The sequence below is a fragment of the Mytilus galloprovincialis genome, chromosome 2 (genome assembly GCF_965363235.1).
Source record: "Mytilus galloprovincialis chromosome 2, xbMytGall1.hap1.1, whole genome shotgun sequence".
In the NCBI taxonomy this organism is placed as follows: Eukaryota; Metazoa; Mollusca; class Bivalvia; order Mytilida; family Mytilidae; genus Mytilus; species Mytilus galloprovincialis.
The window spans coordinates 49627470-49640396 of record NC_134839.1 but is presented as its reverse complement, the minus strand read 5'-3'; the positions used below and the strand labels follow the sequence as shown (position 1 = coordinate 49640396).

At 30.5% G+C, this 12927-nt stretch overlaps 1 protein-coding gene across 3 annotated transcripts in view; it reads right to left on the bottom strand.

Annotated features, from left to right (window-relative positions):
- Positions 1-12927, bottom strand: part of LOC143063766 (LIM/homeobox protein Lhx3-like) — a 47605-nt gene that overhangs the window by 21464 nt on the left and 13214 nt on the right. The window contains exon 1 of one of the 3 annotated variants that reach the window (XM_076236127.1): positions 9282-9517. The exons of 1 other annotated variant lie outside the window; for it this stretch is intronic. In XM_076236127.1, the coding sequence (XP_076092242.1) occupies positions 9282-9396 (115 nt within the window). In that variant the 5' untranslated portion in view covers positions 9397-9517. Of the gene's footprint in view, positions 1-8882; positions 9012-9281; positions 9518-12927 lie in introns of those variants that run through there. One more of the 3 variants, XM_076236128.1, reaches the window with a different exon arrangement.

Sequence of the window (12927 nt, the reverse complement as noted above, 5' to 3'; positions counted from 1 at the left end):
ATTTCATTTCTGCAATTTTTTGATAATTTATGCAATGGCTTAATAAAACATCAGTTACAAACATTAGCTGACATTTTGAATTTATTTGTGAACTATAAAGTCAACTTTAATAATAAGAAAACCAACATTACTACAAACGTTAAACATTCGATCTTTTGAAACAATGACAATAGACCAGTTTCACATAAGCTACTAATCAACGCTGATCTCGAAATCTTCTGCGCGTTTGAGTTTAAATCTCGCGATAATTAACGATATCATACGTGACAGGGGGCTACTGATATTTAGCAACACAATAATAAATCAACCGCTTATAATTACTGCGTTATGTACATTGCTGTATGTCAGTTTGATTTTTCGTGAAAAGAGAAAAATATTTTGATAAAGAGAAAACAGCCTAAACATCAGAAATTCATTTAATTTCAGTTCTGTTCCAGTTTTCTTAAATATTTTTTACATCTTCTTCACATGCATGTAAAGGGTTTTTACGGTCTACATATAGGTTTAGTATCATAGACTCGAACTTTTAATGTTCTTTTAAAAAAATACAGGTTATGGGTACAAGGACATGATACCGGCACTACTAAATAATCGAAATTTCCAATAATGGTAGTACAATGTAGGGGAGTATAATATATAATGTTCAACGAAAATTGATAGAATTTTTCCTTACATACTCTTGTCAAAGATGTAGTACATAATAATTGTGATATGCTAACAATATGAAAAACACAATGATAGGTCACCGAGTGTTTTCAAGCTATACGCTGTGAAAATATGAAGCATTTTGTATGGATTAAACAGAGGCATTTTTAAGGTAAAAGTATTATTATATGAATATTTGAAGGTAAAACAAATGATAGAATTCCAAAGTAAAATGTGAGAAAATAGCTCTTATAAAATCCGTTCAGAAAACAACAGAAAAAATGGAGTCACCATGCGTTTTATCCTGTTTAGCGTACATGGCATATAACATTAATAGAACACTTTCCTATTGATTGTAATAGACACGTAGTAGACAGGGCCCTGGTACCGTGTTGAAGACCGTACATTGACCTATAGTTGTTAAACTTTTGATACATTGTGACATGGACTGATCGACAGTTGAATCATTGGCACTCATACCACATCTGCTTATTTGTATGTACATTTGTTTCAAATATTTCTGTGTCAATGATGTTTTAGACGGCCATGATATAAATGAAGTGAGATATAAGGCAGTTTTAAAATACGTATCAGAAATACAGGTTCATCTTCAATTTTCAAAGATCGGACTATAATACAATGCATTCAATATCATTTTAATTTCTAAGCTATGTTCATGATCGATTTCGTCTAAGCAGAGGTTCAGTGCCAGCGGGGCGAGTAATTTTCTACATATTGTCAACTTTATCATTTTTCGTGCCATTAAAAGTTATTGAATATCATGTATTTACAACAAGCGATGTATGCCTTAAATTAAGATCAAATGCTGAATGACCCCCTCCTAAATTATTAAAATATTCCCAGTGGCATTAACCACACTGGCCATGATATCTCAGTGTTAATAAGGTACCAGGGTTAACATTTTAAACATCTTTACTAGGGGGATTTTCAGGAGGGGGGGGGGGGGTAGAAAAATAATATTCTTAGACTAATTTCCTAATAAATAATTATGACCTAGGCAGGATGGAAAAGAATGATCTGCAACACAAACTACAGGAAATAATTGTGTACAAAAGTTAAATGAATTATCAAACGGTCGCCCTTTTTCAGTAACTGTATACGTTTTATCAATTTTCACCTGGTGAGATTATACAAGGTGAAACGAGGATTCCACATGGCCAAGGTGTTAATTGCCTTCTTAATTTATGACCTTATACTATGTATATGAAGTGAGTCCCGCTTATTTATCTAATTTATTCTTCCCGTTAGGTGAACGATCTCAGCGTGAATTCGTGACATTTAAAGGTGCAATTAATATAAAGCCAGGCGGCATATCAGATCGTAGATAATACTGCAATCAACAACACAGCAGTAGTCCGTTTTAAAATCTTTTATTGTGTCAATTGTTAATAATTAAAGTTGTCTGGTCAATATAAATTTTATATTTTGATTCAAATGATGCTCATGTTGTTAGAAATGACCCAAATGTAAACGCAAACACTCAATCAGATGTTTGTTTTTCCAAGTCTTAATGGTCACTGCTTACAACCGTTAGCCCCCAGTTGATAAACTCTCGAGAATTATCGCGTGATTTCATAGATTTGCTAATTAGATTAGACATGCGCATTTCAATGTGAAACTGGTGTATTCAAAATACACATATAAGCATGAAAATGACCAATGAATATACTATTTTAGTTTTCATCAAGATTTTGTATGATTATAGTTTCAGAGTTGAGATTTAATAAAGCAATAAATCTGTTGAAGTCCCTGTAGCCATTGTCCAAACAGAAAAAAATCACTATTTACTTTATATAACGTATTAAATTTACATTTTAACGAAACATTTCACGGCTGATGGCTTCCGTGATAAAATAACAAAGCTTAGAACCGTTACTCCGCTCAATAAAAAGGTAAATTACTTCCTAGCTTCGGAAGTTTTATCTTTCAACTTGCAGGAAATATTTTGTTTTCAATCTAGTACCAGCGGAGAGCGCTCTATTCATTGTCGTACCGTCATTGTTTCCGATTTTATCTGTTTAACGCATTGACGACTTCGCCGTTAGCATGCAGACGGATTGATAGCAATTGCTTTAAAGACCTTTTTATTTCCGTTTCACCTGAGTTTTATTCTGATCAGTGTTCCGTTAATATGGTTTTCAGGTAAAATTATGGATATTAGAGAGCTAAAAATTATTGCAATTAAAACAATGTTTGTTTTATTCGGAATAAAATAGACTTTCAAGTTATACAAGTAGAAAGTATCATTTAATTTGACCCTGAAATGAAGAGAATTGAATGGAGTGAATAGAATAGAATTCAATGCATTATCATTAACTTAAAAAATTCTTTACAATAATGTTGCAACCTTGCAGCGGTAATTCGTTATTAATTTCATCAGCGTTTATGATAAGATTTGACAGTTTTAATTGGAATGTACCAAACAAACATTGCGAAAAAATGTTCGAGTTTTATACAATGTTTGGGAATCTGAAACCTTAAACAAACGTTGGCCTTGCCAACACCGAAAAGTGGACTAAAACCGATATCTAGATCGCCGTAGCCATTACATTTAGATTGTTTAACGGGCTTAACGTACCTTTACTGGTATCTTATCATTCAAGTTATACTCTGATATTTAAACAAATGATTAAAACTAAATTCTTCTCTAATTTTACAGTATTTGCTCTTTTATAGTTATGCTAGCTTTTATGGTTAGCTTTTTCATGCTTTTGATGTGGTTACTTTTATTTTTGCTTCTCTTTTTTTAAGTAAGCTTGCCTGACGCTTATGCTTTATATACTATCGTTTATGTATGTATGTATTCGCCGGTTAAAAGCTCTATATAGTTTATGTTTTGTAATTTGAAACTATACTGAATCTTAACTAATCTTTCGTATCGTTTTCCTAATAAAACACGTTTTTAACAATTTCATTGATCACATATATAAAAGCCACGTTTGGGAAGATTCTCGTCAAACGAAAATCAAATGAATAGTATTTGCGAATGTCTGTGATACATCATATACTCACTACTTGGTATATGGATGGGTCGAGATTAAAAAGGTCTTATGGGGCCATGATAAAACCTTAATATTGGATTAAAAACATTAAAAAGACATAAATATGTCCATTGTCAAATAGTACGTTTTTTTTCTAGAAAGAATTGACCATTCTCAACATCATTTTATGATATGTCTTAAAAGCTTATAAAGAAGAAAATTATAAGAGACACATAAATATTCGAAGTAGAACAATTTCAAAGTTGCATGTCATGTAGAAAATGATAATGCACTGATTTTTAAAAACTTAAAACATATATAAAAGAAATTAAAGTTTACGAGTTCTTAATTTGAGATAACGTCACACACTGGTGAACATAATCAAACCAGGGTCGAACCGAACCGTCAGACTTATTTTATTCAATTTTATCATGTCGTCAAATGGGACGATTCATCCATTTATTCTCTTCAGGTGTTTTTTTGGACAAAATTTGTTAAATTTATGATTAACTTGTAATGATCACGAAGCAGGTGCGACGTTTGATTGCGTGCACGCGTCCGTTACCTAGCGGGCACGTGCGGTTAAAAACCGTTATTCTGACAAGCTCGGTCGATCAACCAAGACAAGTTACAAGTTTTAACGTCTGTTTGTACTTTTCATTTGCAATGTAAATTACCTGACAACACGGAAAGAGGATTTTCTCCAAAATTCTAAAATCAATAAGATATCAATAATGCATTTCCATGGCAAAATCTTAACTCAATGTCATTCAGGTTATTTTCTTAACCAATTTTCGAAAAAAAAAACCTATAATGTACAGTTTCTGAACAATATAGCTTGAAGAATATTTTACGAGTATATCAGTATATCAGATTTAGTTTTGTTTTCACGCAATGAATAAGGGATAAATGTGCAGGTCATATACAAGAGTATATATTACAGAGTTAAAAAATGTTACCATATTTTTTTTCTAAATTTTTTTTACAATTAATAAGGACAGTGTGGTTTTGTTTTGTAGTTTCACATTTTTCATGCTAGTTAGGGTCTTAAATTCTGTTATAGCAATCTTGCTTTTATAAATTTACAGAGCAAAGAATCAGAAGAATTTCATATGTGTAAATCTGTCATTGTGTTCACATATACAACTGTGTGTCCGTAGAGTATACTTTTTTGAAAATGATGATCAGTTATCTGATTTTTATTAAAAGTACTGAGTGACAGTTTGAGTTTTAAAATGACATATACAATTTAGCTTTTGACAATGATTAAAAAAAACTATATATAAAATTGAAGTATTGCTGTACTTTACCAATCTCAGTGTTAATTTTAATTTTGACGGCACGATTTCTGCAAAAGTATAATTATAAAAGATCTTGAAAGTAAATTTTAGTAAAATTGTCAGGTGGACAATCCATGCTCCTTGCGGCAGTCTAGTTAAACTTTAAGTATGCCAGATACAAGGCATGGACATTTGACGCTATAGTAGTAATTCTGTACAATGTTATCATTTTCTATTTTTCTTTAATTGATCAATTTAGATGTTGAAGATTTTTTTCTTATAAAAAACACTAATGAATGAGACGTTTCCGTAAATGTCTTTGTATACATGACATGTGCAGTGGTGATTTTATCTATATGTTAGATTGACCAGCTTTAAAAGCGCGAGTTACCAAAGGTCGCAAATGGTATTTATACATATATATCTATTCAAGACCATGGCAATAACGACGTAGGAAAACAAAAGTCTATGTATGTGAAAAAAGAGCCTGTTGCTCAGTGGTTGTCGTTGTTGTGGTTCTAAGTGTTTCTCGCTTCTCGTTGTTTTATATAGATAAGACCGTTGGTTTTCCTGTTTGAATTGTTTTACACTAGTCATTTTGGGGTCCCATATAGCTTGCTGTTCGGTGTGAGCCAAGGCTCCGTGTTGAAGGCCGTACTTTGACCTATAGTTGTTTACTTTTTACACATTGTGACTTGGATTGAGAGTTGTCTTATTTTCACTCACACCACATCTTCTTATTTATATATTGAGTGACATGATTCCAGTAGAGCTTGCGTGCAGCCAAAAGGTTAATATAGAGGGGGTATAAGTCAGAGTTACTTATTTCATCTATAAACAGTATTAAAAAAGTGCAAAGCAGCATGTCCCAAAACAAGTACTCATTGAAATAGTTCCTGCTGTACACGTGGTAACCCTTTGGGTCACGCCTAAAAGACAAAGTTTGATATCAAAAACAAGTCCAGGAAGACTAATTAATTTCCGAACTATTTTACATTCTTCCAATTTACGTCTGTAGCTGCAGTATAGTAACATATTGTATCAACTATTCAAATTGTGTAATATGATAATAAGTCAGTTTGAGTTGATCAGTACAGGTATCGTACGAGTTTACAAAATAAGCATGCAACACCATTTCAAGACAAGTTATAAAATAATATATATCGAATACAAAATAAAGTGCAATTTAGGGCAACTATACTTCATGTTATTTGAATAAAAAACCTTGCACTTTCATATCGATTTAAAACGATTTGTTTTAGAACAGTAATCTGTATATCTAAACACGTGTGAATACATTAACTATAGGAATGACTCGGAGTACTAGTATTTTCTATATCAGTAACATTTTTCTAACATTTTACAAGGTTAATATGCTATCAATATTCCAAGTATTATAGTGGTATCGATGTAAAACTGAATCATGATAAGAGACCAAACATATCATTTTGTATAGGCTAGTGAAAGCCTTACGTTGACAGGAAAACACCAAACTGGCCTTATGTTATGCATAAAAAAATGCTGAAAGTGTTATGTATTAAAATTGTTTTAAAAGATTGACGCTGTTTATAAACAAAATTTATAAGGTTTTTAAAATATGCAAAGAAAAACACTTGCGAGGGAGGCCTAAAAATCTCCATATTTTACAACATTGCACTCTTGTTTAATCTACGAAATTATACTACATATCAAAAAATAAGATATGGTATGATTGACATTAACAACTATAGGTCACCGTACGGCCTTCAACAATGAACAAAGCCCATACCGCATAGTCAGCTATAAAAGACCCCTATATGACAATGTAAAACAATTCAAACGAGAAAACTAACGGCCTTATTTATATATTTTTTTTAACAAAAAACAAATATGTAACACATACACAAACGACAACCACTGAATTACAGGCTCCTGACTTTGGACAGACACATACATAAATAATGTGGCGGGGTTAAACATGTTAGCGGGATCCCCCCTAACCTGGGACAGTGGTACAACAGTACAACATAAGAACGAACTATAAAAATCAGTTGAAAAAGGCTTAACTCATCAGATGGACACAAATACAAGTGGACGTGGCCGGGTACTTACACATCCGGACAACAAAAAGACACTAGGAACAGATCTGAGAGTACTCGATGTTATCTGACAGCAAGTTCAAAGCCACTTACACAACTAATAAAAAAAAAATCATTCATCTAAGACTAATGCTTGTTTCCTAAATGGACATATTGCATTTTACTTTACATGGGAAGGTAATTTCTATTTTTCATATAGAATTGATAAACAAATATTAACGATAAGGGAACACCGATGTCATATAATGAAACAATTGAAATATAATACAAAGTGAATAATGGAAAAAAAAAAGTTCCTCAGTTCAAATTGCCAAAATTTGTAAATAGCGGAATACAGTTTAATGGTTGTATGAATTTAGAAGTTTCTTTGATATATATTTTTGTTAAAAGAAACATCTTAAGTTGTCCTGTCTGGTAAAAGAAGCAGTTCGGTAACTTCAACAGCATTTAATGTATTGAATTGGACTATGAACTAATTTTTTTTTTATTAAAAACATATATTGTACAGAAAAATAAAAATGTATTTCATAGTTAATTTCAATTTTCGGATATTTTCCTTCTTCATTAAGAATAGATAAAACAAAAAGGAAAGGAAGCAATAGAACTCGTTTGAACAATAATTTATACACATTTCTTCCCCCTTCAACAGATATTTCATGAAAATACGTCACATTTCATACAGAAAAACTATAAATAGAATAACACATTCAGCAATTGCCTTGAGAGTTTTTGACTGTTTCATATTTGCTTGATTTATAAATGCAATTGAAATATACTTTTCGTGTCATAAAATATTGTTAAGGGGTTTTAAAATAATACTTTCAAAATAAGATTACTCATTTATATATAACGGAAGCATCAATATTTAGAAAATAAATAATAATTTTTTGTATAACAAAAGTTTTGAAGTTTCCGACGAAGAATTTCAATTTTTAGTTCCTATCTAAAACTTTAATCAATCTTCATTCGTAGGCAGAACAAAAGACTTTTTGGAATACATTAAAACTTGTATACAGAGGAATATATATGCAACTCACTCACAAAGTATTAAAACTTTATTTCGTTTTAACCATCCGAATTCTGCATAAACAAATATAAATGGCATTATTGTGATTATCATCATAATTATTATTATTATTTAATGAAATTATTTAATATTCAATAAAATCAATTAAAAATCTCTACTTTTTCAATTTATCTATGCTAATATGGAACAAAATCACCGTTATTTAAATTAATCATATTTTTCCTATCCTAAAGAATCAACTACCTTGATATGTATCCTTTCAAAATCAAATTCTAAAAATGAAGTAATTCTTTTGATTTTAATCTTTTAGTTTAGTTGTGAAAAAAGCATGTTGCAATGCGGTTTTGAATGATATCTATGTCATCTCCCGTTCTGTTTGTGAATACCCGCATTCTCTGAACATCTGAGGCTTTAATTGAAATTTAACAAAGTGAAACACCAGTTTCAATTATTAAGTTAACAATGATACAAAAACGATACCATTGTGATTTTAAACGTGGTGTTGAAATACCAATTTAATGCAAATTTAATTTTATATTAACAATAGACTGAAACAGCACAACTCTTTACCACATCTATGACGATTTTGAAAAGAAAACCAGCGCGACATTATCTACGATGTTGGTTTGTTAACAAACTAATTCTAAATTTTAATTAAATTTGACCGACTGGTTTTTAATTTATTCCCAGAATGTTGATATTGCAATATTGAGTGCATATAAATGGTATGTTATATTTATGAATTAAAGAATAAAAAATAAATTAAAAAAAAAAAGAATTAGTATTAAGTGTATTAATAAATTGCAAAAGATTTTGAACTCATGTCTCAAATTTTAGAATATTAACTCACCTTAAACTGAAACATGTTCAACATAATTATGGGTATAACCATTTTCCACCCCACATTAAAGATCCAAAATTTTAAGTGAACAAACTATAAACTTATTTTAACTATTTGTTAAAGTTACGTCAGTGCTGAACGAACATTAATTTAATTCTGACTGATACCAAGTGACTATAATGCAGTTTTAATTTACAAATAATAAGCAGCAAATTCCTAATTTATCCTAATTACATAAAACAATTTATTTAATCACCCCGACATCTCACTTTCCCTAACAAATTAATTTGATTCGGGATCTGATACTGATGATAAAAACCAATAACTGCCAATTCAATATTGAAAAATACAGGCGGACAATCAATTTTATTAATAAAGGAAAAGGGGTATCGAAATGTAAGAGCTTACCTTCTAAGAATTTGTTCCGACTAAGCATATCTGATAAAGATGCCCGCGTTGGACTTGCAGGACTATCAGCACGAAATACCGTAGAGCCAGGTGACAGATCCGTTAAAGAGGACATGTTTCTATTCAAATATTTTCACAATTTTCCCCACTTGTCCACAAGTTTTTCAGAATGAAAACAAATTTAGTTTTTCTGTAGAAAGTCAATTCTTAATACTTTGTGTCAGTTCTAATTGGTGGAAATGGCCTGAAAGCAGCCACTAGCATCACATGACAGAGATCAATGAATATTCATTGTGTATTGATTTCTCTGGAAGTGCTATAGCTAGGTGAGATGCTGATTAAGATCGGTATGACCTCCGGTAGAGCTACGCACGTGTCCACCTGTCAACATACAACAGGTATTATTCAAGGTGACTGATTTATCCCCTATCGCCAACAGTTCGGCTTAATTTGTGTCTAACGGAAAAGACTGGAGGAGTGATTTTTTTCTCTTTATCCGAAAATTAATGTTGTAATTTGTAAAACAGTGTTCAATTATCACTTTCCTAGAAGATCACAGAAATTCAGAAATTAAAAATCCGAACTTTATACTGAATCAAATCGCAAATTAACCGGTCAAAGTCTCATTCCTACTAAATTGACTTATTTAGAAATGTGATTGGTTAATACTGGTAATTATTGTTTTGCTTTGTAGTTTGTTTTTATATTTTTATTTTACTTCAATTTTATGTTTTGTTTGTCTATCTTTTTTAGTAAGAATATGTGAATTATAGAGTTATATATACGAACACATAAGCGGTATGAATAAAGAGTTATAAAACAGCTGAATTATACATTGCGGATATATGCATAGATAAATATAAATAAAACATCTAATTTAAATTTTGTCTTCATCCTCAAATTGATACAATGAAAATTCTGCTTGAAGGATAAAATTCATATCCGTTTTCTTTAGTAAATCGTGATGTATAGTAAGTAATTCATATCACAAACATATTTTAATTCACAAAATGGCCAGAGTTTACAGCTAAAGAATGAAGCAATTTACAAATTTAAAAAAAAAAACAGTGCATGTTTAGTTTAAGCAGTTCTTTCATGCATGCATACAATTTTGTGTCTAGTACATTTATCTAATTTATACGGCTACAGTTTACATTGATACACATAACTATACCAGCTCTTTAGAACCTTGATAAGTATTTGTTATATAAGGATTTTGTTACAGAAATATACTTATGTTAAAAGTATAAGTATCAATAGGTAACCATAAACCTACTATTTATGTATTCGGGGCTTCTTAGGATAAAGCGGTATCATTGAAAGAATTATGCAAAGCTTTAATGAAATAAAGTGTAATTTGTCATAAAAACCATATATATTGGAAAAAAATAAGCTGAACTGCTTGTGTTGCTTTTTGTCTATCCCTATTTGCGGTATAAAGGACATATAATTATACGCCAACATGTTTGCATTTAAACTCATTCAAGCATGCATTATAAATATGTCCGAAATTGTATCGCCGGGGTGATCGGTTCATATTGGTTCATATATTGTAAAGACCAATTTAATGTGTCCAATTTTTTAAATTCTCCAAAATAATAATCTTCTTACAATGGAACTTCTTAATGATAATGACCTACACTTATCTTATATTTTATATTGCAAAAGACAAGTGGTATATAAGACATTTATATTTCGAAATTCTTATAAACAAAATAGGAAACATTTCAAATATCCATCTAATCTCCGTAGGATGGGACTATAATCATTGCCGGGTTCTAAATTGAATAATGTTTTTATTTTGTCACACACATCTCTGAAATTATATGTTTATAACAACGATAACCCATCAATAAACATTTTTCCTTCAGTCTGCTTTTACTCGTAGATATTTTATTGTCAAAATTTATTTTATTTTCATTTGAAACTTTCTACAACAAAATATAACCAAATAATCAAATATGACGGTGACATTTCTGCTTTTATTGGTACCGAGTTTATTAAAATCAAATAAAAAATATCCCCACAATAACGTATTTTTATGTAGTACCAATCACCATGTGAGCTGCATTGTTCATGATGCGTAGAAACAATCAAAATGGACCACCAAAACTATAAGGAAAATAGTGATACGGGGTAAAGAGGTGTCATTAAACATCGAAAAATAATTCACAAACTACTGCAGTCAAATTCGTTAAAAACAATATTCGCAGTTTCATACCAGCACCACAATGATTCTTATCTGTTATACCTTTACTAGTGATACGCCCTAGGACTAACAGTCTTTCAGTATAGACTTCGACCGAGGTATGGTTAAAGAAACGATGAACAATAAGGCTGACAAGCAGCATATCCATATTTCACAACTTATTTTCTTCAGTGATGTTTCGTAAAGAATATACAAATCTCATTTGTAATATATATTTAAAGAGAATATGTGAATTGGCTTGTCCTTTTGCAAATATCGATCATACGGGATGGCAAAAGTATACAATTTGTAAAATGTATGAATCATAAAAATAGAATAAAAAAGAGTAGAATTACCACTATGTATTGAGAAATAAGAGCAATGTTTAACAATCATATTTTATTGAATTTGGTATGACCAAATTCAATTATTTATAGTAGGTCGCGTCTGTGGCCGAGGATAGACGAGACACTTAATGAAAATGCGTTCAATCTACATAGAATGGATAAATAATCATTGTTCGGATATTACCTGTAATAACTGTTAAAACAGAATATTGACAGATGTAATTATATTTTCTCTCTATTTGTTGTATGATCATTGGCTAAGAAAAGAAATCTCATCTGAATACATTTGAATTGTTTTAATTTTATTGTCATCATAACATCTGTTGATTGTATTAAATTTAAGAATTGCCTTTTGATACATCATGTATTTCGTATGCTTTAACTGTAAACAACTGCATTTTTGTTGACAAATGACAATACTTTTATCTAAATAGCATTATATCTGTTAAATATGATATGTTTACAATAAGATTTGTAAATAAATTATATATGTTTGTGATAATTGTCTACAATCAAACCATAAACGAACTGACATCATCAACGAAAAATACAACAACGAAAATGCAAAACATACTTTTTTTTTATTAATAAATCCTGACCATATTGATTAAAATGACATAAAAAAAAGCAATATTGATTATAACAAAATATCACCATATGAAAAATTCGATGCGACTATGAACTGTATGAAACAAAATAGACACCAGCTTTATTGATACAAAGTTTATAAACTAACAAAACCTACATAGAGACAAAGAAAATGTAAGACTATTAACGTGATGAACATATGTAACAAAAGGTAAAGCAAGTAGAAAAAACCCCAACAAAGTAACAATAAAAAGGTTACATAAGAACAGAAATGACAGTAAAACATTAAAGAGAGATCAAACGTAAACTAGTTATCTTTTTTGTCTAAACGTGTATTCGCTCTTCCAGCGAGTGAATAAGTTTAACCATTTGATTAAATTTCAATCTGTACGTTTAGTGGCGATAAGTATCCGATTGAGATGGTAATACCAATTATTTTGCTTAGTAACCATGCACAGAGGAAAGGGATAAACGAATCCAGAAAACAAATGGATTCCAAATTTATTTAGAATAGTTGATTTAT